Source organism: Mustelus asterias, chromosome 17 (genome assembly GCF_964213995.1).
Source record: "Mustelus asterias chromosome 17, sMusAst1.hap1.1, whole genome shotgun sequence".
In the NCBI taxonomy this organism is placed as follows: Eukaryota; Metazoa; Chordata; class Chondrichthyes; order Carcharhiniformes; family Triakidae; genus Mustelus; species Mustelus asterias.
This window is the reverse complement of record NC_135817.1, coordinates 82220001-82247282: the sequence shown is the minus strand read 5'-3', so window position 1 is coordinate 82247282 and position 27282 is coordinate 82220001. Positions and strand designations below refer to the sequence as shown.

Genomic DNA, 27282 nt, shown 5'->3' with positions numbered 1-27282 from the left:
AGGGAGAATATGCAAACTCCGCAAAGACAGTGACCCAAACCGGGGATCGAACCCAGGTCCTTGGCGCTGTGAGGCAACAGTGCTAACCACTGTGTCACCATGCCACCCTAAAAGATTGTACACAGAAGTTTATTCTGGGCCTTTGGATTACTAGTTCAGTGACGTAACCACAATGCCACCATTTCCCACTATTCTTCAATAAAGAACTCTTGATAGGCTGGTCAGTAAGGTCAGATCACATGGGATTCAGGGAGAACTAACCAATTGGATACAAAATTGGCTTGCTGGTGGGAGATATAGAGTGGTGGTGGAGGGTTGCTTTTCAGACTGGAGGCCTGTGACCAGCAGTGTGTCACAGGGATTGGGGCTGGATCCACTGTTGTTTCTATAAACGATATAGGAAGGATGCAATTAAACTGGAAAGGGTGCAATAAAGATTTACAAGGATGTTATCGGGATTGGAAAGTTTGAATTATAAGGAGAGGCTGGGTAGGCTGGGACATTTTTCCTTGGAGCATAGGAGGATGAGGGGTGACCTTATAGAGGTTTATAAAATGTGGGGCATAGACAAGGTGAATAGCCAAGGTCTTTCCCCAGAGTAGGGGAGCCCAAAACTAGAGGGCACTGGTTTAAGGTGAGAGGGGAAAGATTTAAAATGGACCTGAAGGGCAACTTTTTCACAGAGTGCTGCGTATATGGAATGAGCTGCCAGCGGAGGTGGTAGAGGCGGGTACAATTACAACATTTAAAACACATTTAGACAGGTGCATGGATAGGAAAGGTTTAGGGGGATATGGGCCAAATGCTGGCAAATGGGACTAGTTCAGTTTAGGAAACCTCATTGACATGGATGGGTTGGGCCAAAGGCCTGTTTCCGTGCTATAAATCTCTCTGACTCTATGACTCTAAGTTTACCAATCATTGTCACAGTATTTAAGATCAAAGAACAAAGAAATGTACAGCACAGGAACAGGCCCTCCAAGCCCATGCCAATCATGATGCCTGAACTAAATTCAAAGAAGAACTTTCTGCCCTAACTCAGTCCGTATCCCTCTTTTCCCTCCCTATTCATGTGCCCATCCAGCTGCTTCTTAAGTGTTGCTAAAGTGCCTGCTTCCACCACCTCCTCTGGCAGTGCGTTCCAGACACCCACCGCTCTGCATGAAAAACCTCCCTCACACATCTCCCTTAAACTTTCCCCCTCTCACCTTGAACCTGTGCCTCCTTGTAATTGACACTTCCACGCTGGGGAAAAGCCTCTGACTATCCACCCTGTCTGATAATTTTGTAGACTTCTACAGGTCTCCCCTCAGCCTCTGTCTTCCCAATGAAAACAATCCCAGTTTATTCAACCTATCCTCATAGTGAACGCCCTCGAGACCAGGCAACATCCTGATGAATCTTCTTTGCACTCTCTCCAAAGCTTCCACGTCCTTCTGGTCGTGTGGTACATTTTTGTTCAAAGCCAATATCACAATTTCAAGAGAGAGGAGAATAGATGTTTTGAGATTTAAAATGTTGGCCTACCCGAGCAGGCATTGAAAACAGCAACAGAATTGCTCAGTGATAATTGGTCAGCTTTGAGCTTACCTGTACAGGTGAAAAACTTGGACTCGCCCACACTGAGTTCCACTTTGCCCAGAGAAATTGTCACTTGAAGCACTGCTAAAATAGAAAACAAAAGAGAAAATACAATTTATTTGAATTTCTGAAGTTTAATGGAGACAGATTGGAGTCTGTCCCTCAATCTCTGCCATTGATTACCTTCCCTATCTTCCCCATGTAAGAAATCTCACAACACCAGGTTAAGGTCCCACAGGTTTATTCGGTAGCACGCGCTTTCGGAGCACTGCTCCTTCATACAAAGTGGCAAAGACTAGTGGGAACCTAGAGGATTGGGAAATCTTTAAAGATCAGCAGAAAGCCACGAATAAAGCTATAAAGAAAGGTAAAATGGATTATGAGAGTAAACTAGCTCAGAATATAAAAACAGATAGCAAAAGTTTCTACAAATATATAAAACGATAAAGAGTGGCGAAAGTAAACATTGGTCCTTTAGAGGATGAGAAGGGGGATGTAATAACTGGAAATGAGAAAATGGCTGAGGCATTGAACAGGTATTTTGTGTCGGTCTTCACAGTGGAAGACACAAATAACATGCCAAAAATTGATGACAGGAAGGCTATGGCAGGTGAGAACCGAGAAACTATCATTATCACGAAAGAGGTAGTGTTGGGCAAGTTAATGGGGCTAAAGGTAGACAAGTCTCCTGGTCCTGATGGAATGCATCCCAGGGACTAAAAGAGATGGCGGGAGAAATAGCAAATGCATGAGTGGTAATTTACCAAAATTCGCTGGATTCTGGGGTGGTTCCCGCAGATTGGAAAACAGCAAATGTGACGCCACAGTTTAAAAAAGGAGGTAGACAAAAGGCAGGTAACTATAGGCCGGTTAGCTTAACTTCTGTAGTAGGGAAAATGCTTGAATCTATCATCAAGGAAGAAATAGCGAGACATCTGGATATAAATTGTCCCATTGGGAAGACGCAGCATGGGTTCATGAAGGGCAGGTCAAGTTTGACTAATTTGGTGGAATTCTTTGAGAACATTACATGTGCAGTGGACAATAGGGAACCTGTGGATGTGGTGTATCTGGATTTCCAGAAGGCATTTGACAAGGTGCCGCACCAAAGACTGCTACATAAGATAAAGGTGCACAGTGTTACGGTAATGTATTAGCATGGATAGAGGATTGGTTAACTAACAGAAAGTAAAGAGTGGGGGTAAATGGGTGTTTTTCCGGTTGGCGATCAGTGACTAGTGGTGTGCCTCAGGGATCAGTGTTGGGACCGCAGTTGTTTACGATTTACATAGATGATTTGGAGTTGGGGACCAAGTGTAGTTCGTCAAAATTCACAGATGACACTAAGATGGGTGGAAGAGCAAAGTGTGCAGAGGACGCTGAAAGTCTGCAAAGGGATATAGATAATCTAAATGAGTGGGTGAGGGTCTGGCAGATGGAGTACAATGTTGGTAAATGTGAGGTCATCCATTTTGGTAGGAATAATAGCAAAATGGACTACTATTTAAATGGTAAAACATTGCAGCATGCTGCTGTGCTGAGGGACCTGGGTGTCCTTGTGTAGGAATCTCAAGGAGTTGGTTTGCAGGTGCAGCAGGTAATTAAGAAGGCAAATGGAATTTTGTCCTTTATTGCTGGAGGAATGGAGTTTAAAAACAGGGAGGTTATGTTGCAGCTGTATAAGGTGCTGGTGAGGCCACACCTGGAGTACTGTGTACAATTTTGGTCTCCTTACTTGAGAAAGGATATACTGGCACTGGAGGGGGTGCAGAGAAGATTCACTAGGTTGATTCCAGAGTTGAGAGGGTTGGCTTATGAGGAGAGACTGAGTAGACTGGGGCTATACTCATTGGAATTCAGAAGAAAGGGGAGATCTTATAGAAACATATAAGATTATGAAGGGAGTAGATAAGATAGAAGCAGGGAAGTTGTTTCCACTGGCGGGTGAAACTAGAACTTGGGGGCACAGCCTCAAAATAAGGGGAAGCAGATTTAGGACTGAGTTAAGGAGGAACTTCTTCACAAAAGAGATTGTGAATCTGTGGAATTCCCTGCCCAGTGAAGCAGTTGAGGCTACCTCATTGAATGTTTTTAAGGCAAGGATAGATAAATTTTTGAACAGTAAAGGAATTAAGAGTTATGGTGAACAGGCGGGTAAGTGGAGCTGAGTCCTCGAAAAGATCAGCCATGATCTTATTGAATGGCGGAGCAGGCTCAAGGGGCCAGATGTCCTACTCCTGCTCCTAGTTCTTATGTTCTTAGGTTCATCAGGTGAATTGGACTTTAACCTGGCGTTGTGAGACTTCTTACTGTGCCCACCCCAGTCCAACGCCGACATCTCCACATCATATCTTCCCCATATTAGATTCATACAGACATAACCTGGAATTCAATAACTCACTTTGCGAGGCTACATGCGGACATGAGGGAATGGAATGCAACATGGAGCCCTGTCAGGAGCGAGCTTGGATGGAAATTGTGGAAAACATTATTCAGCAGACTGAACATTTGAAGTGTTAAGTATGTCAGCAGATTGTAACAATGCCTGGCCATGAGTTTGGAGAGAGATAATAAAATTATAATAGCCTGCAATTGAAGAAAAAGTTTATGTTTTGGCACAGGCCCCAGCTTCCAAATCACCTGCTCTGTCTTAGTATTTCTAAACTCACTGCCTTACAGAGCAGTTTAATATTCTAATCACAATGTCACCTCACAGTCCTTATCTACTCTCCTGCTCTTCTTGGGTTCCAGACATATAGACCTCTACTTCTGGCTACCATTCAATCCCTCCATCATGGTGGCAGCCGTGTGTACCAAATACAAGATGCACTGCAGGAACTCAACAAGGTTCCTTAGGCAGTACCTTCCAATCCCACAACCACGACCATCTAGAAGGATAACGGCAGCGGAAACCACCTCCTAGAGTTTCCCCTCCAAGCCACTTACCATCCTGACTTGGAAATATATTGGCCGTTCCTTCAATGCCACTGGATAGAATCCTCGAAGTCCCTCCTTGACGGCACTGTGGATGTACCTATTCCTCAGGGACCATAGCGGATCAAGTAGGCTTTACAGTACTATTGCGGGAATGTTGTCAGGATTGATAGCTTTTGACTACCCAGAGCCTTCAGCTATTTCTTGTTACCTTGTGGTGTGAATCAAGTTAGCTGAAGACTGACTGACATCTGGGGACCTCCAGAGGAGGCCAAGATGGATCATCCACTCGGCACTTCTGTCTGGAATTGGTTGAGAGTTTCACCCTTATCTGATGTATAGGGCTCCCCCATCATTGAGGCTGGGGATATATGTGGAGCCTCCTCCATCTGTTATTTGTTTAATTTCCACCACCATTCACAACTGGATGTGGCAAGACTGCAGATCTTGGATCTGATCCATTGGGCCTTGGATTGCTTAGCTCTGTCTATTGCAAGGTGTCTCCTATGTTTGTTTTGTGTTGCAGCTTCACCAGGTTTACCCCTCATTTGCTCCTGCCATGCCCTCCTCATTGGCCTTCAGTTGAAACATGACCAGCTCCCTTGGGTCGATGTAAAGGACACAATGCTATTCCAGCAATGAAGCTCTCCCTGTCCCCTGCCCAATAACTCTCCCTCAAACAACATCACCAAAGCACAATTGCCTCATCATGAACATGTTGTTATTTTTGGGAGCTTGCTGTATGCAAATTGACTCTGTCTTTCCTACATTGACGATTCTCACAGCACTGCAGAGAGAATTTGGGAAGTCCTGTGGTTCGGAAAGGAGTTATACTCCAATGCTTTCTTCCTTCAGAGCATGGCCGGTTACAGGTGCTGCCCAATCTCCTGTGCTTGATGTGACACCTCCATCCAAAGAGGGAGGTGGTTTTGCTGAACAACAGTGCTTTTGATGAGACAAATGTGACAAAGATTTACTAGGATGCTACTGGGACTTGATGGTTTGAGTTATAAGGAGAGGCTGGATAGACTGGGACTTTTTTCTCTGGAGCGTAGGAGGCTGAGGAGAGATCTTATAGAGGTCTATAAAATAATGAGGGGCATAGATCAGCTAGATAGTCAATATCTTTTCCCAAAGGTAGGGGAGTCTAAAACTGGAGGGCATAGGTTTAAGGTGAGAGGGGAGAGATACAAAGTGTCCAGAGGGACAATGTTTTCACACAGAAGGTGGTGAGTGTCTGGAACAAGCTGCCAGAGGAAGTAGTGGAGGTGGGTACAATTTAGTCTTTTAACAAGCGTTTAGACAGTTACATGAGTAAGATGGCTATCAAGGGATATGGACAAAATGTGGACAATTGGGACTAGTTTGTGTAAAAAAAAAGGCGGAATGGGAAAGTTGGGCCGAAGGGCCTGTTTCCATGCTGTAAACCTCTATGATTCTACAACTCGATGACTCTAAATCAATGGTGACGCAGGGACAGGGATAATGAAGGAAGTTGAATGATATCTCATGAGCCTCATTGTTTCTCAACCAGTGTAAGCCTGCCTTCTCCCACATCTTGTTGCTGTTCTTTCCCAGAACCATGAAAGGAGGCACTGTAACATGTATTGGACCATGATTGATCTCAGCTTGTGCAAAGACATCCATCCTTGAAGATACTACCGCTGATGACAGCTCCTGAGACAATGGAGTGCATCATGCAAACTAGCTTTCACCATTGCTGCAGTCATTATCTCGGCAGTACAGGAAGCAGTGAAGGATGGGTCATGCATTATTCCAATTGATGCAATTCTTACATGGAACACCAAGGTATTCTTTAAAGACCTTATAGTGCCTGGAGTACTGTTGAAATTAAATTCTGGATATGGTTGCCTATTACAGCCATGCGGTCAACAACTGAGAGAAAACTCAGTACCTGATAAATATTGGCTTGACCAATGGACCATGGTATTAATAAATATTACAAGGCGACATTGAGTGAGGAGGGAGCGCTGGGATTTAGTTTTTATCGCTGTGAAGAGGAAACATGCAAGGGGTGAGACAGAGCCTAATGCAGAAGGAGACAGAAAACCAGAGAAAGAAGCAATTGGTAAGTCATTGAACATTCGCTTCCTCCATCATTGGCAACTGTGACCGCAGTGTGTCCTGTCCCCAGAAGACACTGTAACACTGCACCAAAGCTTTCTCCAGACAGCACCATTGAAACAGTTGACCTCTACCATCTAGAAGGACAAGGGCAGCAAATATATTGGGAACACTACCATGTGCAAATTGACCTCCAAGTCACACATACCATCCTGACTTGAAGGCATACTGTTGTTTCTTCATTATGGTTGGGATACAATCCAGGAATTCCCTGGCGACTATGGTCTGCTAAGCAGCCAGCTGACTAGAACTTTCCCAAGATCAATGAAGGATGAGCAATGAATGCTGGCCACATCTTAAAAATAACTTAATGACCAGAAACCTACAACTCAGATCTGCTGAACTGTGTGTGTGTTACAGTTCATTCAGGGAGTCTGAGTTACTGTGGCAACATTTTTTTTAATTCATTCATGCTGGGCCAGCATTTATTGCCCATCCTTAATTGCCCTTGAACTGAGTGGTTTGCGAGGCCATTAAGGAGTCAACCACATCTGGAGTGACATATAGGCCAGACTAGCTAAGGACGCAGATTTCCTTCCTGAAAGGTTTGATTCCTGGCTTGGGTCACTGTTGTGTGGAGTTTGCACGTTCTTCCTGTGACTGCTCCGGTTTCCTCCCACAATCCAAAGATGTGCGGATTAGGTGGATTGGCCATGCTAAATTGTCCATTCATGTCAGGGGGATGAGCAGGGTAAATATATGGGGTGACAGGGATAGGGCCTGGGTGGGATCATTGTCGGTGCAGGCTCGATGGGCCAAATAGCCTCCTTCTGCACTGAAGGGATTCTATGATTCTCTGACATTGGTGAACCAGATGGGTTTTTACAACAATCAACAATGGTTTCATGGTCTGCATTAGACTTTCAATTCCAGGTTCCCATTGAATTCAAATTTCACATCTGCTGGGTCCCCAGAGCATGATCCTGGGTCTCTGGATTACTAATCCAGTGACAATACCATGTCGCCACCACAATGCACACCGTAGTCTGGAGCTGTGAATAGTATGTTCTTTCCACCACATAGCTGATGAGGAATTGCTCTCACTCTTGCCACCTGTCATTGGTGTGTTTATAATCAACCTGCCTGGCTGAATTATGGACGCATCTTCCTTGGCCACTGAGTCCTGGGGTAGGACTCGAACACAGAGCTTCTGGTTCAGAGGCAGGGATGCTACCTACTGCGCCACAAAGACCTCCTTGGTTACCAAATTACACAAAGCTAATTTTGATACATTAACGATTTGGAGGAACTGAAGGCACTGTTGCTAAGTTTGCAGGTGGTACAAAGATATGTAGAGGGACAGGTAGTATTGAGGAAGCAGGGAGGCTGCAGAAGGACTTGGACAGGTTAGGAGAGTGGGCAAGGAAGTGGCAGATGGAATACAATGTGGAAAAGTGTGAGGTTATGCACTTTGGAAGGAGGAATGGAGGCATCGACTATTTTCAAAATGGGAAAATGCTAAGGAAATCAGAAACACAAAGGGACTTGGAAGTCATTGTTCAAGATTCTCTCAAGGTTAACGTGCAGTTTCGGTCAGCAGTTAGGAAGGCAAATGCAATGTTAGCATTCATGTCGAGCTGTATAAGGCTCTGGTCAGACCCCATTTGGAGTATTGTGAGCAGTTTTGGGCCCCATATCTAAGGAAGGATGTGCTGACCTCGGAATGGGTCCAGAGGAGGTTCACAAGAATGATCCCTGGAATGAAGAGTTTGTCGTATGAGTAACGGTTGACGACTCTGGGTTTGTACTCATTGGAGTTTAGAAGAATGAGGGGGGATCTTATTGAAACTCACAGGATACTGCGAGGCTGGATAGAGTGAATGTGGAGAGGATGTTTCCACTAGTAGGAAAAACTAGAACCAGAGGGCACAACCTCAGACTAAAGGGACGATCCTTTAAAACAGAGATGAGGAGGAGTTTCTTCAGCCAGAGAGTGGTGAATCTGTGGAACTCTTTGCCACAGGATGCTGTGGAGGCCAGGTCATTGAGTGTCTTTAAGGCAGAGATAGATAGGTTCTTGATTAATAAGGGTATCAGGGGTTATGGGGAAAAGGCAGGAGAATTGGGGTGAGAAAAAAATCAGCCATGATTGAATAACGGAGCAGACTTGATGGGCCGAGTGGCCTAATTCTGCTCCAATGTCTTATGGTTTTATGATGACTATGAAACGTGCACTCTGTTTGACAGTCAAAAGTCTTGTTGCTGAAACAGATCGAAATAAAACAGTGAGGCAATCATTCAAAGTGTTGAAGCAGCGATATCATTTAAAATATTGATCTCTTAAAATTCACTCAGAGGATGTAGGTGTCACTGGCAAGCCGAGATTTATTATTAATCCCTAATTAGCCTTGGGAAAGTGATGGCGAGCCACCTTCTTGAAGGAAATAGGCTGAATAATATAGTTGGGATTCCAGTGTGCGGGATCTGCACCTGGAAGTGGGAGGATTGCTGAATCCCACCGCACCACAGCACGTCACATTAAACAGCAATTCCGCAATCAATGGCTGTTGAGTGGGTTTTCACCCTGTGACATAGTTTCATTGAATCCCTACAGTGCAGAAGGAGGCCATTCTGCCCTTCGAGCCTGCACCAACAACAATCCCATCCAGGCCCTATCCCCATAACTCCATGTATTTACCCTGTTAAGGGTCAATTTAGCATGGCCAATCCACCTAACCCGCACATCGTTGGAGTGTGGGAAGAAACTGGAGTACCCGGAGCAAACACACGCACTCATTCGGGAGAAAGTGCAAACTCCACCCAGACAGTCACCCAAGGCTGGAATCGAACCTGGGTCCCTGGCGCTGTGAGGCAGCAGTGCTAACCACTGTGCCACCATGCTGCAGATTGTTGGATTGTCATTCTCCCGCCCATTCGGAGTTGGAGGACGGGATGTCCAAGGGAATGGTTGGCCATGACCTGGAAAGAGGTCATGTCACTCATTAAAAGGCATAAAAGGAATTAAAACACAACATCCAAGAGCAAGTTCCGGCAGCACTCACAGTAACCTGAACTGCTGGGGTCAAACTAAGGACCCAGCTGGTGACCTTTAACTTGCCTGTGCAATCTGTCAGTGAAAATGAACAAGGTCCCCACCTGGTGCAATCCATACTCACCAAATTTATTGACTGCTCCCAGCATGTATTATTCTAGTTAATTGCCACTTTATCAAGCTCAACTAAGCAATTACATTGGCCGCGATCTTACTGGCCGCTCACGCCATGTTCCCGCTGCAGCAAGGTCAGACAACTTGGGCCCAGCCAAATCTCTGGTAACTACGGCATGATGGGAGAATCCTGCTGGCATGAACACCATAAGATTCCGGCCATTAAGTTTGAAGCAAGTGGATATGCTCTTGATTTCTAGGTCCACCCACCCACCATATTGTTGCATTCAGGCTCGATAACCTCAGGAACACGACTCCCCGATTTAATGTTTTAAGTTTCTGTACTGCTTTGTTTATTGTTTTGGGCGGTTCCTTCTCTTTTCTGTGGGCTGCCCTTCTTGTTTTGTCCTTTAGTTTGTTTTGTTTAGTTTAATGCGTTTACTAAAAAAATAACGTTTGGACCTGTTTGTGTTCGCCACAGGCTTGTGGTTTGTTGCTTTACTTTATTTCCAATAAAGCTCTGTTCCTTTACAGCTGATTCCTGGAGTTATTATACTGGCGACGAGGTTAAAGGAACATTTCAGTAACTCTGCTCATCTGATCCTGGTGACTCTGTATCGTGCAGTTTCTGCAATGCCATTTTTCAGGAAATTGGAGCCAAACGACGCGAGTGTTGAGGACCTGCTGCAATATGCTGAATCATAAAATCCTACAGTGCAGAAGGAGGCCATTCAGCCCATTGAGTCTGCACCGACCACATTCCCACCCAGGCCCTAGCCCCGCAACCCCATGTATTTACCTTAGATAATTCCCCTGACACTAAGGGCCAATTTAGTATAGCCAGCGCACCTAACCCGCACATCTTTGGACTGTGGGAGGAAACTGGGCACCCGGAGGAAACCCACGCAGACATGGGGAGAATGTGCAAATTCGACACAGACAGTGACCCAAGCCGGGAATCGAACCCGGGTCCCTGGTGCTGTGAGGTAGCAATGCTAACCATTGTGCCACCATGCCGCCCCTGAGGTACTTTTTTCAGGCTAACAAAATAGAAGGAAAAAGTCCCGACATTCTTGCGCCTAACAATATAGCAGCACAGGTTTGGCATAGGACCTTTTTTGCCGCATATTATTCAGGCCGGTGTATTACTTGCTGGGCCATTTCAGAGAGCAGTTAAGAGTTACCCACATTGCTGTGGATCTAGATTCACATATCAATCAGAACTGGTAAGAGTGACAGATGTATGAGGAGCATTTGAGGACTCTGGGTCTGTACTTGATGGAGTTTAGAATGATGAGGGTGGATCACATTGAAACTTAGAGAAGATTGAAAGGCCTGGAAGATGTTTCCATCATTAGGAGAGACTCGGATCCGAGGGCACAGCCTCAGAATAAAGGGACGACCTTTTAGAACCGGGATGAGGAAGAATTTCTTCAGGCAGAGGGTGGTGAATCTGTGGAATTCATTGCCGCAGAAGGCTGTGGAGGTCATGTTAAGACAGAGATAGATGATTCTTGATTGGTAAGGGGATCAAAGGTTACGGGGAAAAGGCGGGAGAAAAGTTGAGAAACCTATCAGTCATGATTGAATGGCAGAGGAGGCTCGATGGGCCGAATGGCCTAATTCTGCTCCTATGTCTTATGGTCTTATGGTCTAATGGATGGGTTAATATAATCTCAATTACCAATCATTCCTAATTTTACTCAATTAGTTGGAATTGAGATTGGAACTGACGGCTCTAGATTATTAGTCCAGGTCTCTGGGTTACGAGTCTAATAACATATCTACTATGCCACTGTGCCCCGCTCTCTATATGTGTGTGTACAAAAATAAATCATTTTGCACATCATTGCTGAAAGCAACAGGATGTGCTAATTGGACATAAGGCAAATTCTTTCAATTAACAACAGAAGGTCAAGGGAATGGCCCCATAGTGTTATCAACAGATGGAGCAAAATGTAAATCAGGCTGACCAGTCACAGGATAAAAGTTGCATCACGTCCTGGTATAAGACCACAATCATCTCTGCTACGCTACTGAGAAGCTTGTGTGTGCTTGAGCCTCAACTCTTGTCCACATATGGTACTCACAGGGGAAAAGGCCAACCTTCGCACTCCCATCTGGTACAGTACATCTCAGTGTTTGCTCCTGTACATGTGCGGTGCACACCAGATAAAGGACTCAGTTAATCACCATCTGGTAATGTACAGTTCATCTGCACCCTTGTGTCAGCTGTTGCACATACATGTTACAGACCAGGTTAAAAGGGAATGATTCACTCCTTCCCGATACTGTGTAGCTCATGTATACCTCAGGCCGCGTTTTTCTGGGTCCCGCGGGGGATTTGACGACCCTGTTGACTTTCAGAGGGACTGGATGATCCTAGTGGTTGGTGGGGCTGGAAAACCACGCCCAATGACAGCTCCAGCAAAAGCAACAAAGAACTTGCATTAATATAGTGCCTTTCACAATTACAGGACATCTCAAAATTCTTTGTAGCTAATGAAGTATTTAAGATGTGCAAGTTTGATAGGGGAGCAGCTGAGTTCAGTTAATTAGATGACTAGAGTGTGGTGCAGAATATTGTCAATAGTGTGGGTTCAATTCCTGTGCTAACTGAGGTAGATTTTGGGGTTCTTCTTGATATCATGGCATTAGCTATGGTTAGCATTCCTTAGACAATAAGGATTTGACAAGGGGGCACGATGGCACAGTGGTTAACATTGCTGTCTCACAGCGCCAGGGTTCAATTCCAGCCTTGTGTGTCTGTGTGACATTTTCACATTCTCCCCGTGTCTGCGTGGGTTTCCTCCGGGTGCTCCGGTTTCCTCCCACATTCCAAAGATGTACAAGTTGGATGGATTGGCCATGGTAAGATACTCTTTCAGAAAGTCGGTGCAGACTTGATGGGCCAAATGGCCTCCTTCTGCACTGTAGGGATTCTATGATTCCAGAAGAGAGGGATTTTAATGATACAGCAGTAAATGTACATTTAACAGGTGTGATGCTGCGTCATAGAGTCAAGATGGAGCTTTGGTTTATAATCCCTTCTAAAAGCTCACACTTCCCTCAGAACTGCACTGTGTGGACCAGCCTACATGATGCTGGAGTGAGGTTTGAACCCATAATCTTCTGATCACTACCACTGGACCAAGCTTGTACAGGTCATTTCTGCCCACGATTGAAACTTTTTTGTATTTCTTTTCTTTAACCTTAGTACAGATAGAAAGGCAATATCAGGTAGAGCTGTCAAAATATTGGCCGGAATCTTCCGGTCATCATTGCTGACCAGATCTTCCAGCCCCGCCAACCCAATGGCGAACCCTGGCCATGGGTTTTCCCAGTGGTGGCAGGAGGGTGCATAGAACGGGAAACCCCACCAATGGCAACGGGCCCAGAACACCCCGCTGTTGGCCAATGGCAGGCCACCTGTGCCACACAGGGCATGGAAAATCCCACCAATATCTCATGCAGTAGAGGCCATTTGTCCTTCTGCCAATTCTCCACATAGCACGCATTCCAATTTCACCAAGCCATGAACAGAGTAGGCTGAGTAGATCAAAACTCCAAAGCCATTTTAAGATTTAATAATTCTGCAATTAAACTCTAATAACTTAGCAATTACAGTCTTGATTAACACCAGTACATAGTAATTACAGTTGTTCCGTGCTATTATAAAACTATGTTGTTATTATTATAACTAATCGGCAATGAGTAGCGATGAAGAGCCAGGTGACAACTTTATAATACAATAAATGGAATAATGTGTGAGATTGTATAGTGTAATCTTCCGCATTATACTTAATATTTGCACTTGAATATTTGGGCTTCCTAAAACAGCAGGAGGCGGTATTGTGCGGCGCAATGGGTAGTGTTCCTACCTCTGAGCCAGAGGCTCCAGGTTCAAGTCCCATAGTGGCCAAGGAAGGTGCATTCAGGTAATGGTCAAACAGGTTAACCACCACTCTGCAATTCCTTCCAACATAAACTGCAGGATTCCTCCTCGGCCATCTGATACAAAGAAATTGGCGTCTCTGCACCATTGCTAGGCTTGGCTCCAGGCTACAAATGCACACAAAAGTGTATGCGTGTTGGCACAGCAACTTGGAGGGTGGTATTTTCCCATCCCACCCGCCACGGGATTCGTAGCAGCCTGGGCGGACAATGCAAATGTCTGTTGACCTCGGGCGGGTATTTCTAACCTTGCGGCGAGCGCAGCCGGAAAATCCCGCCTGGACTCCTTGGGGGTGTGCTGCTTGGTTCAGTTGGCTGCACAATTGGTGTGGATCAGACCAACAGCAGCAGGGTTTCGGCTCTTGTCCTGGCTGGGGAGGGTTCAGTACCTGCCACTTTGCCTCACCCGTGGCGGTGTGTTGCTGTGGGTCAGACCTGCTTTCATTCAGTGAACTGAAGATGACAATAGAACCATAGGAACATAGAAAATAGAAGCAGGACTAGGTCATTCAGCCCTGTGAGTCTTCTCCACCATTCATTATGATCATGGCTGATCATCAAATTCAATATCCTGATGCCCCCTTCCCCCCATATCCCTTGATCCCTTTAGCCCTAAGAGCTATATCTAATTTCTTCTTGAAATCAGACAATATTTTGGCCTCAACTACAATGGATGACAATACAGCAGAACTGGGACAATTTCTTGTTGCTGGCATCTCGTGGCAACTCTCCTCTGTCAGGTAAACGAAATCTGAGCTTTATGCGCTCTATTCCATTCACGTTTTACAACCCAGCCTCGGCAAAAGACCCCTAATATATCATTTCATTTAATGCTTTATTAGCTGCAAAGTGATCTGAGACATCCTGAGGTTGTGAAAGATGACATTTAAATAGATATTCTTTCCTTTTATACAGCAGCCATCTTGAGACCTCTCGCAATGATACTCAAATTTTAAAAAATAATATTTAATCGATTTTTCAACTTGTTTTGAGTCCACTAAAAACTAAACTTGACCAGTCAAAAGTTGTGTAAGTATAGAGCTTTGAATTTCTGAGCTCTGCACCTCATCTCCAAGAACGAGGTTTCTGCCAGAGTAATCATTACAAGATCATTGTCCAACTTTCTCTCAGTCTTGATTTGATTTGATTTGATTTATTATTGTCACATGTATTAATAAACAGTGAAAAGTATTGTTTTTCGTACGCTATACAGACAAAGCATCCCGTTCATAGAGAAGGAAACGACAGAGTGCAGAATGTAGTGTTACAGTCATAGCTAGGGTGTAGAGAAAGATCAACTTAATGCAAGGTAAGTCCATTCAAAAGTCTCCTATCTGAAAGAATTGTCATTTATACTGAGCTGTCCAAACCTCAGGAAGTCCTAAAGGATATCGCAAAGGGATCACAGTCACTGCTGCCATAGATGACGAAGTGTCTCCCTGTAGTGATCTGGATTAAGCAACCTTAAATGCTTCCAGTTATGTAGCATCTTTAACATGATAAAATGCCTTAAAGTATTTCACAGGAGCATAATAAAATAAAGTATGAGGTGGAGACACTGGCCTTGGACTGGGGTGGGCACAGTAAGAAGTCTCACAACACCAGGTTAAAGTCCAACAGGTTTATTTGGAATCACGAGGTTTCGGAGCGCTTCATCAGGTGACCTGTTGGAATTTAACCTGATGCTGTGAGACTTCTGAAAATAAAGTATGACATTGAAAGTCTGACGATAAGGGGCTTTTAGATAAGCACATGAAAATGCAAGGAATAGAGGGATATGGACCAAGGAAAGGCAGAAGAGATTAGTTTAATTTGGCATCATGGTCGGCACACAGGCCGAAGGGCATGTTCCTGCGCTGTACTCTTCTATGTTCTATGAACCAGATAAATAGGTATAAGGACAGATGACCAAAAGCTTGGTCAAAGAGGCATATTTTAAGGAATGATGTAGAGAGACAGAGGGGTGTACGGAGGGTACTGCAGAGCCTGGGATCAAGGCAACTGAAGACATGGACACCAGTGCTGGCAAAATTAAAATGGAGGCTTTTTAAGAGGCCAGGATTAAATGGCGCTGTGGTGATTGTCACTTTAAGGATCAAGCTGTAAAGTAAGGGTCACATGACCCAAGCAGCCAATCAGGGCACAGAGTGGGGGCGAACGACCCTGGTAAGTGTAGCCTTCTGTACCCAGAGTCATCTCGGGCGCTGATTGCAACCACGAGACTGGAAACCTCTGTATAGTTTTAAACTGCAAATAAACGATTTATGTTTTTCTTACACTGGTGAATGAGCATTTACACAGATGCAGATATCTCAGAAGTTTGAGGGGGCTAGAGGAGATTTCAGAGGGAGGAAGGGAAGGAAGGTACCACTTGGAGGGATTTGAAAACATGGGTGAGAATTCTAAAGTGAAGGTGCTGCTTAACTGGAGGTGAGTGTCGGTCAGCGAGAACAGCAGTGAGAAGGCGGCAGGACTAGCCGCAAGCTAAGGCAAGGACAGCGGAGTTTTGAATGACCTGAAGTTTACAGAGGGAAGGATGTGGGAGAGCAAGCCAGGAGTGCATTGGAAGAGTCAAGGATGCAAGATGTACTCAGACTGGAAAACATCACTTTGGTCTATCCTGGTGTCTAGAATGTCTCATTAACCATAATATGTCTTATATTCTCCTACATTATCAACTTGCATGTGTATGCTACCTTTAGCACAGGACTTGGAATTGGCAGACAAGAAAAACATCAAGGTCCCTCTAGTTGCAATTTAGCATCCTTGTGGTCACATGTTCCTATGATAATGGTGCATTTGACTAATTGTGAAAACCAGACTCCATCAACAGACTCAGAAGTGAGCAACCAAAACTCCAAAAGTGGAGAAGTTTGGGGCCATGTTCCAGAATAACCTATTCTCCCAAACTCACTAAATCTACCAGACGTCAGATGTGTATTCTTTCTAAAGGCAGGTCCTTGCCTCATTATTTGCCAATGCTTCACTCTAGGCCATTTCCTTGGTAGTTTCTTCTTCCCTAATGGTGATCTGTGATTGCCTTCCACTCTCAGGGTCAAATCAAGGAGGTAGGACACAACCTCTACCATCAAGAAGGAAAAGGGCAGCAGATGCATGGGGACACCTCTGCCTGCAAGTTCCCTCCAAGCCTCACAATATCCTGGCTTGGAGCTATATCACTGCCATTCCTTCACCGTCACTGAGTCAAAATCCTGCTACCCTCCCTAGCAACAATGTGGTTGTACCTACACTACATGGACTGCACCGGTCAAGAAGGCAGTTCACCATCCACCTTTTTGAGGACAATTAGGGATGGACAGTAAATGCTGGCCTAGCCAGCGACACCCACATCCTGTGAAAGAGTTTTTAGGTGAGAATCAGGTCCCAAGTCGACCTCAAGAATCAAACCCATACTGTTGACATTATTCTGAATTCGATGTCAGCTAGCCAACTGAACTAACCATCCACCATTGTCCCAAAGTACTGTCTGCTAAAATGTTAGTTAATGAATGGAATCTATTTAAATTGTGTTTGCATAGATAAATTCTAACATCTTATTTTATGATGTCCACTTTATCCATTCAGTACCTACATTTATAGAGATGTCCACTTGCTGTGTTGAATATGACAATTCCACCAGAGTTCTCTTACAATTTTCAAAAGAAAAGGCATAAGAAATAGGAGCAGGAGTGGGGAATTCAGCCCCTCGAGCCTGCTCCGCCATTCAATACCATCCTGGCTGATCTCACCTCAGCCTCAACTCCACTTTCCTGCCCATTCACCATTGCCCTTCAAACTCATTACTAATTAAAAACCTGTCCACCTCTTCCTTAAATTTACTCAAAGTCCCAGCATCCATCACACTCTGGGGCAGTGAATTCTACAGGTTCACCACCCTTTGAGAGAAGTAGTTTCTCCTCATCCCTGTTTCAAATCTGCCACCCCTTATCCTAAAACTATGACATCTTGTTCTGGATGGCCCCACAAGAGGAAACACTCTCTCCACCTCTATTTGATTTGATTTGATTTATTATTGTCAAATGAGTGACATGGGAATTCACTAAAAATACTTCAATTTATATGATGTATAGGGAGTTAATTATGAGGGGTGACTAAACATCACCCCATTCCGTGAATGGATAAAAAATCCTTTTGTGTGAGAATATTAGTGTTTTAATATTTAATATTAATATTAAAATACCATTTCATTACGGTAACAATTTCCCCAGAAGCAGTGCACAAACAGGCAGATGGTGTATATGTGCGGCACGGCACGGCACGGTGGCACAGTGGTTAGCACTGCTGCCTCACAGCACCGGGGACTTGGGTTTCGATTCCCGGCTTGGGTCACTGTCTGTCTGTGTGAAGATTGTACGTTCTCCCCATGTCTGCGTGGGTTTCCTCTGGGTGCTCCGGTTTCCTCCCACAGTCTGAAAGACGTGCTGATTAGGCGCATTGACCCGAACAGGCGCTGTAGTGTGGCGGCTAGGGGAATTTCACAGTAACTCCATTGCAATGTTAACGTAAGCCTTACTTGTGACAAATAAATAAACTTTAAATACGCGGTGATGTCACTGACAGGGTTCTTGCAGGCTGAACACAGCAGAGTGAAGCCACTGGGTTTTTGCTTATGGATGATTTTTGATTTGATTTGATTTATTATTATCACATGTATTAGCATACAGTGAAAAGTATTGTTTCTTGCGCGCTATACAGACAAAGCATACCGTTCATAGAGAAGGAAAGGAGAGGGTGCAGAATGTAGTGTTACAGTCAAAGCTAGAATGTAGAGAAAGATCAACTGAATGTGAGGTAAGTCCATTCAAAAGTCTGATGGCAGCCGGGAAGAAGCTGTTCTTGAGTCGGTTGGTACGTGACCTCAGACTTTTGTATCTTTTTCCCAACGGAGGACGGTGGAAGAGAGAATGTCCGGGGTGCGTGGGGTCCTTAATTATGCTGGCTGCTTTGCCGAGGCAGTGAGAAGGGCAGCGGGAAGTGTAGACAGAGTCAATGGATGGGAGGCTGGTTTGCATTTTGTCAATCCCTCCCCTTATCATCTTGTGCACCTCAATTAGATACACTTGAGATTCCAAATGAAACTGGGAAATTGGCAAGATGGATTTTACAGAAACATCTCTTTGGGTGAAATGGAGCATGTTGCCTTGTTGCGTTTATTAAATTATACATATTACAAAAACATAAGAAAACACTTCAGAGAAGATAAAATGTGGCAATGAGGAGAAGCCTCAAGGTGATATGGGACTGCCATGGATGACAACCACCTGACTTATTTAAGAGCAGAAAACTGTCAGCTTTATGCATCGGTTAAGAGTTGCAATTGAAATGTTTGACTTAAGTCGGTAACTCTAAAATTGTCAGAGAATGGGAAGAGCTTATATCCATTGGATTTCCAAAACATGGAAGTAGATGGAAAGAATTTTGTTTCATTGAAATTCTCGGCAGGTTTCATAGAATCACAGAATCTCCACAGTGCAGAAGGAGGCCATTCGGCCCATCGAGTCTGCACTGACTCTTTGACAGAGCATCTTTCCTAGGCCCTTTCCCCTGCCCTATCCCTGTAGCCCTACACATTTACCCACCCTTTGCAATATGTCAAAGTGTTTTTCAGGCAGTGAAGTACTTTTGAACTGCTCTCACTGATGTAATGTAAGAAAGTAGCCAATTTGTGGAGAGCAAGATTCCACATACAGCATACTGATAATGTCCAAAATAATCTACATTTAAAAATGTCTACTGAGGGATAAATATTGGCCAGGACACTGGGGATAACTCACCACTTTCCTTCAACACAACACAATAAGATCTTTTATATCCATCCAGATAGATGGGACCCTCAGTTTTACATTACAAGTGAAAGACAGCACCTCTGACAGTTCAGGACACCCCCAGTACTGCACTGGAATCATAGAATCCCTACAGTGCAGAAGGAGGCCATTCAGCCTGCATCGACCACAATCCCACCCAGGTCGTATTCCCGTAACCCCACACATTTACCCTGCTAATCCCCTGATACAAGGTTCAATTTAGCGTGGCCAATCCACCTAACCCGCACACCTTTGGACTGTGTGAGGAAACCGGAGCACCCGGAGGAATCCCAAGCAGACACAGGGAGAATGTGCAAACTCCACACAGACAGTGACCCAAGGCCGGAATTGAACCCGGGTTCCTAGCGCTGTGAGGCAGCAGTGCTAACCACTGTGCCACCGTGCCACCTATGTCAGCCTAGACATTTGTGCTTAAGTGTCTGCTGTGAGACTTGCGCCTCCTAATTTTTAATTCGATGATGAACATACAGCTGAGCCAGGGCTGAGTGTGTCTGGTGGCGTGCTGACTTATCAGTTCCACATGGCATTGGTTAGGTTTTTGTTTCCATTTCAAATTGACCAGTGTGTAACGTTGATACTCAGGCTCCTGGTTGGGGAGTTAGTTAATGCCCTTTGCTAAGCAGCATTCTTCCCTGTCATAGCCACTTGAAAGAACATCAGTCAATATGAAGAACAAGTGTAATTAAAGGAGAGGCGATAGATTTATTCTCACTCTGGGACTCTGGAAAGTCTCACATGAAACACAGTATCGGTAAAGATCTAAACCAGAGAAACAAAAACACTTAATTTCCTTGACCTGATTCCCCACCGGCCCAGTACGGAAACATATTGCATTGTGTGTTCCTGAGTGGGTGGCTTGCAAGCAATTTATGCCAGGAACCTTCCACCTTAGAAGTTTCTTACTCCGTGACTATCAAAACATTCTTATCCCCTCACCAGTTACAGAAGTGTAAAGCTCCTTCCCATTGATCCCCTTTGTATGGTATTCAACTGAACCCAACTGCTTCCCAATGGGGTACTGGTACTGGAAGATAAATAGAAAATTCCTAAACACACCAGGCAGCATCTGTGCGATGATCGGAAGTGTTTATCTTTCAGCTGTGAGCTAATAAGTCTGCAAACAAATGAACAGCCAATCCACACAGGCTAACGCCCTTCCCATTCCCTCATGTCACATCGTCATCCCATGTCTCCTCTGTCACTTCTGTTTGTTTCTCTCCATGATGCTTCCCTTTATAGAATCCCTACAGTGCAAAAGAAGGCCATTCAGCCCATCACGTCTGCACTGACTCTCCGAAAGAGCAGTTTACCTAGGCACAGCCAGCTCACTTTCCATCCAGCTCTGCTGCCTCACAGCACCAGGGACCTGGAATCGATTCCTGGTTTGGGTCACTGTGTGGAGTTTGCACATTCTCCCCGTGTCTGTGTGGGTTTCCTCCGGGGGTTCTGGTTTCCTCCCACAGTCCAAAAGACATGCTGGTTAAGTGCATTGAATATGCCAAATTGTGTCCCAGTGTACCAGAACAGGTGCTGGAGTGTGGCGACTAGGGGATTTTTACAGTAACTTCATTGCAGTGTTAATGTAAGCCTATTTGTGACTAATAAATAAACTTTAACTTTTAACATTTTTCACTTGTGACTGTTAATCCAACTCTTCACAAAATCACAGAGTTGTTAGTTAGAGCGCAGAAGGAGGCCATTGGCCCATCCTGTCTCCATACGAGCCTTCTGGCGTAGTGCTATTTCCTCTGCCTTTTCCCCAAACCCCTGCACATTGTTTCTCTCCCTTCTTGAGCATAATGAGCCTTTATTTCCTAAACATTGAAAGAATGAGAGGGGATGGGGGGGCGATTTCATTGAAAAATATAAACATCTTTAGATGGGTTGACAGTGTATGTGATTGGAGGCTGTTCCTACTGGCTGGAGAATCTAGAACTATGAATGGTGGGTTTCGGACTGAGGAGAGCAGAGGTTCCTCCCCTCAGACATTTGTGAATGTTTGCAATTCTGTACTCCAGGGAGCTGCGATGTCGAGTTGTTGGGGGTATATTCAAGACTGAGAAGGATAGACTTTTGGACACTAAGGGAAGAAAGGATTTTAAAGAATATATATTTCGTGGGATGTGGGCATTGCAGACAAGGCAATCATTTGTTACCCTTCAAGGGCAATTGGGAATGGACAACAAATGCTGGCATTTCTAGAGATGTCCCACAAAAGAATAAACCAAAAGCACCTTTGAATGAAGTGACTAGCTGGGCCATTGCAGAGGGCTGGTCAGACTCAACCACTTTGCTGTGGCTCTGGAGTCACGTGTAGGCCAGGCCAGGTAAGGACAACAGACTTCTCTCCCTAAAGGAGATTAGTGAAGCAGATGGGTTTTTCCAACAATCGATGATAGTTTCATGGTCACCATCACTGAGGCTAGCTTCCAATTCCAGATTTAAATTACACCAGCTGCTGTGGTGGGATTTGAACCAATGCCCTCAGAACATTAGCATGGGCCTCTGGATTACTAACCCATATGAGGATAATGCAGCAAAATATTTTAAAATATGTATTTTTAAATATTTATTAGTGTCACAAGTAAGGCTTACATTAACACTGCAGTGAAGTTACTGTGAAAATCCCCTAGTCGACACATTCCGGCGAGTAGAGTTCTGGCCACAGAGGCATAGAGGGTTACAGCACGGAAACAGGCCCTTCGGCCCAACTTGTCTATGCCGCCCCTTTTTTTTACCATCAAGCTAGTCCCAATTGCCCACATTTGGCCCATATCCCTCAATACCTATCTTACCCATGTGACTGTCTAAATGCTTTTTAAAAGACAAAATTGTACTCGTCTCTACTACTGCCTCTGTTTGGCGCCTGTTTGGGTACATTAAGGGAGCATTTAGCATGGCCGATGCACCTAACCAGCACGTCTTTCAGACTGCGGGAGGAAACCGGAGCACCTGGAGGAAACCCAAGCAGACACGGGGGGAACATGCAGACTCCACACAGACAGACACCCAAACTGGGAATCAAACCTGGGTCCCTGGCACTGTGAGGCAGCAGTGTTAACCACTGTGCCACCGTGCCGCCCATCAAACAATGCCTTCAGCTGCTGAACAAGTTGTTTTAATAGCCTGTTTTAAACTATTGGTGCTGACAATCAGTCGTGATTTTATTGAATGGCAGAGCAACTCTGAGGGGCTGAATGGCCTACACGTGTTCCTATTACTTATGTTTCTCTTTACTTTCCTGTATTCCTTATCCACTCTCATCCTTCAATCGTGACATGCTTATCTTAACTCTTAAGCAGGAAGGTTGTGGGTTCAAGTCCGACTCCAGGACTTAAACACAGAAAGCAAGGTTAACACTGCAGTGCAGTCATGAGGAAGTGGTCACTTCTGGAGGATTTTTGACTGATTCTTCATGGGTTACGGGTGTTGTTTTCAGTTTGAGTGCAATATCAAACTGGGGTTCCATCTCCCTCTCAGATTAATGTCAAAAATTCCTTGGCAATATTTTGAGGAAGGGTAGGTGACCATAAGATAATAGTGCTATAAGAAGTAGGGGCAGAAGTAGGCCATTTAGCCCATTGAATGTTCCACCATTTAATGAGATCATGATTGATCTGATGTGATAATCCTCAACTCCGCTTTCCCGCCTTACCCCCACATCCCTTGATTAACTTACTGATTAAAAATCTGTCTATCTCAGCTTTGAACATACTTAATTACCCAACCTCTACAGTGGTAAAGAATTCCACAGATTTACCACTTCTGAGAGAAGAAATTCGTCCTCATCTCTGTCTGAAATGGGTGACCCTTTACTCTGAGATTATGCCCTCTGGTCCTAGACTCTCCCACACGGGGAAACACCCTCTCAGTATCTACCCTGTCAAGTCCCCTGAGAATCCTACATATCTCAGTAAAGTCATCTCTCATTCTCCTAAACTCCACTGAGTATCGGGTCAACCTACTCAACCTCTGCTCATAAGCAAATCCCTCCATAGCTGGGATCATAATAATGAACCTTCTCTGAGCTGCCTCCAATGCCAGTGTATCTATCATCAGTGTATGCTACCGGGACTTGATGGTTTGAGTTATAAGGAGAGGCTGGATAGACTGGAACTTTTTTCTCTGGAGCGTAGAAGGTTGAGGGGTGATCTTATAGAGGTCTATAAAATAATAAATGCCAATATATATGTAGCATAGATCAACTAGATAGTCAATATCTTTTCCCAAAGGTAGGGGAGTCTAAAACTAGAGGGCAAAGGTTTAAGGTAAGAGAGGAGAGATACAAAAGGGTCCAGAGGGGCAGTTTTTCACACAGAGGGTGGTGAGCATCTGGAATGAGCTGCCAGAGATAGTAATAGAGGCAGGTGCAATTTTGTCTTTTAAAAAGCATTTAGACAGTTACATGGGTAAGATGGGTATAGAGGGATATGGGCCAAACGTGGGCTACTGGGGCTAGCTTAGTGGTTAAAAACTGGGTGACATGAACAAGTTGGGCTGAAGGGCCTGTTTCCATGCTGTAAACCTCTGTGACTCTATGACCGGAACTCTCCTACCTCACCCACCACTGAATCAGAGTGGGCAAGGGTCCAGCAACGGAAATCTCCTTTGACCTCAAGCAGGAATTTCCCGTCTTGCGCAAGCGAGGCAAGAAATCCCGTCCATTGAATCTATTATGCCTTCGGGAGTTCATTTGAATTCAATAAAAAAAAATCTGGAATTAAGAATCTACTGATGACCATTGTCGATTGTCGTAAAAACCCATCTGGTTCACTCATGTTCTTTAGGGAAGTGATGCGCGATTAAATCACTCGGGAGGCTAGATTGTACCCGGGAAATAAAGGCTTTTATTACTGACAAGAATGGAGCACACTATATACAATACAATCCCAGACTAAAGGGTCACCAGGCAGTGCAGTGACCTTTATACTTCCCCAGGTAGGCGGAGCCAACTGGAGTGTACCACAGAACAATATCAACAGGTAGAACACCCCCAACCCTAACACCAACAGTAACTACAGTAACATATCTACAAACACCCATAGTGCTGACCATCCATGGCTCAGCACTCATAGTGGTAACCAACTATGGTTCACCACAGGAAGGAAATCTGTTGTCCTTACCTGGCCTGGCCTAACTGTGACTCCAGAGCCACAGCAATGTGGTTGACTCTTAACTGCCCTTGGGCAACTAGAGATGAGCAATAAATGCTGGCCAGCCAGCGAAGCCATGTCCCACAAATGAATTTTAAAAAAATCCTTGTACCCTGGCAGATTTTTATCAACATCACTAAAACCAAATTATCTGGTCATTATGACGTTCCAGTCTGTGGGAGCTTGCTGTGTGTAAATTAACCGCCCTGTTTCTCGCATAGTGGAACTTAAGTACGTCGTTGGATGCAAAGCACTTTGGGGTGTCCTGATATCACGAAAGGCACTGTAGATTTTGATTTGCCATTCTGTTTCCCTCTTGGCAGAAGATAAAGAAAAGGCAGCGCTGCTTTAACTTGTGAAACATATCATGTACAGCACTCCAGAGACAGCCCCTAGATTATGGATGGGCTGTGTTGTCCTGCACTAATGAAAAGCACTTCAAGAATTATAGTGCACCGCAGTGCCCAATCCACAACTGCGTCGGCTGTCAGCTGCTGAACTCTCTTGACCTCTACACATTAGAAGGCATGCAAGGTTCGTGAAGAGAGTGCACAGCCGAAGTGGTGCTGAAATCCTTTAGGATGTAAACAAAGGTGTCGGTTTTTGATGCAGGAGGCTTGTACGCAGCTTAACGAAAAGGAACAAGTTGCAATTATACAGCACCATTCACGACCTCAAGATGTCCTACAGCATTTTAAAGAGTTGAAAAAAAACGCTCACATTTATACAGCACCTTTCATGACTTTACAACATCCCAAAGAGGTTTGTAGCCAATTAAGTCGTTTTGAAGCATTTGCCACTGTTGGAATGTCGGAAAATGCTACAGCGACTGTGCACAGCACAACCAGCCCACAAACAGCAATGAGATGATAACCAAATAATCTGTTCATAGTATCGATTGAGGGGAAAAATATACATCAGAGCGTCATAGAGTCATATAGCCATACAGTGCAGAAAAGGACCTTTGGCCCATCAAGTCTGAACAACAATAACTACAAGTAAAGTTGGGCTAATCCCATTTTCCTGCACCTGTTCCATATCCTTGAATGTTATCTTTCCAGGCAGCGCATTCCAGATTCCCACTCCCCTCTGTGTGATTTTTTTTTCTCAAATCGCTTCTGAATCTCCTGCCCCTTACCCTTAAAACTATACCCCCTCATGATTGACCCCTCGACCGAGGGGAACAGCTGCTTCCTGCTCACCCTGTCCAGACCCCTCATAATCTTATACACCTGAGTCATGACCCCCCTCAGCCTTCTGGGTCTGTACTCATTGGAGTTTAGAAGGATGAGGGGGGATCTTATTGAAACTTACATGATACTGCGAGGCCTGGGATAGAGTGGATGTGGAGAGGATGTTTCCACTAGTAGGAAAAACTAGAACCAGAGGGCACAACCTCAAGCTAAAGGGACGATCATTTAAAACAGAGATGAGGAGGAATTTCTTCAGCCAGAGAGTGGTGAATCTGTGGAACTCTTTGCCGCAGAAGGCTGTGGAGGCAAGGTCATTGACTGTCTTTAAGACAGAGATTGATTGGTTCTTGATTAATAAGGGGATAAAGGATTGTGGGGAAAAGACAGGAGAATGGGGATGAGAAAAAAATCAGCCATGATTGAATGGCGGAGCAGACTCGATGGGCCGAGTGGCCTAAATCTACTCCTATGTCTTATGGTCTTATGGTCTTCTCTGCTCCAGAGAAAACAATCCAAGCCTATCTAGTCAGGGAAAACTCCCGTACTCTTCTTCAAAATAGCGCCACGGGATGTTTTATATCCACTTGAGAAGGCAGGTGGAGCTTTGGTTTGACATCGAATCTGAAAGATAGCATCTCTGACAATGTAGCATTCCCTCAATGCTGAACTGAGGGTGTCCATTGCGATTTTTTTCTCAAGTCTCCAGAGAGGTACTTGAACCCACAAGTGTTCTTGTGTAGAGCTCTCCCGAGTGTCCTGGCCTATCTTTATCTTCCAACCCAATATCACTAAGAGACAGATTATCTGGTCATGATCATATTGCTGTTTGTAGGATTTTTTAGATTTGATTTTGATTTGATTTATTATTTTCACATGTAATGTGGTACAGTGAAAAGTATTGTTTCTTGAGCGCTATACAATCAAAGCAAAAAGTAAAGTAAAAAGTTTATTTATTAGTCACAAGTAGGCTTACATTAACACCGCAATGAAGTTACTGTGAAAATCCCCTCGTCGCCACACTCCGGCGCCTGTTCAGGTATACTGAGGGAGAATTTAGTATGGCCAACTCACCTAACCAGCACGTCTTTTGGGCTGTGGGAGGAAACCAGAGCACCCGGAGGAAACCCACGCAGACACAGGGAGAACAAATAAACTCCACACAGACGATGACCCAAGGCCAGAATCAAACGCGGGTCCCTGGTGCTGTGAAGCTGCAATGTTAGTCACTGTGCCACCGTGCCATCCATACTGTTCTTCGAGTACACAGGGGAAAAGGAAACAAGAGGGTGCAGAATATAGTGTTCCAGTTAGAGATCGGGTGAAGAGAAAAATCTGCTTAATATATAATAGGTCCATTCAAAAGTCTGATG

The 27282-nt window shown here is 44.7% G+C and overlaps 1 protein-coding gene across 1 annotated transcript in view; it reads right to left on the bottom strand.

Moving 5' to 3' along the window:
• Positions 1-27282, bottom strand: part of ncam2a (neural cell adhesion molecule 2a) — a 543279-nt gene that overhangs the window by 446150 nt on the left and 69847 nt on the right. Inside the window, exons 8-9 of the mRNA XM_078231910.1 lie at positions 20503-20590; positions 1591-1665 (exon numbers count right to left, since the gene is read on the bottom strand). Of these exons, the coding sequence (XP_078088036.1) occupies positions 1591-1665; positions 20503-20590 (163 nt within the window). The remainder of the gene's footprint in view (positions 1-1590; positions 1666-20502; positions 20591-27282) is intronic.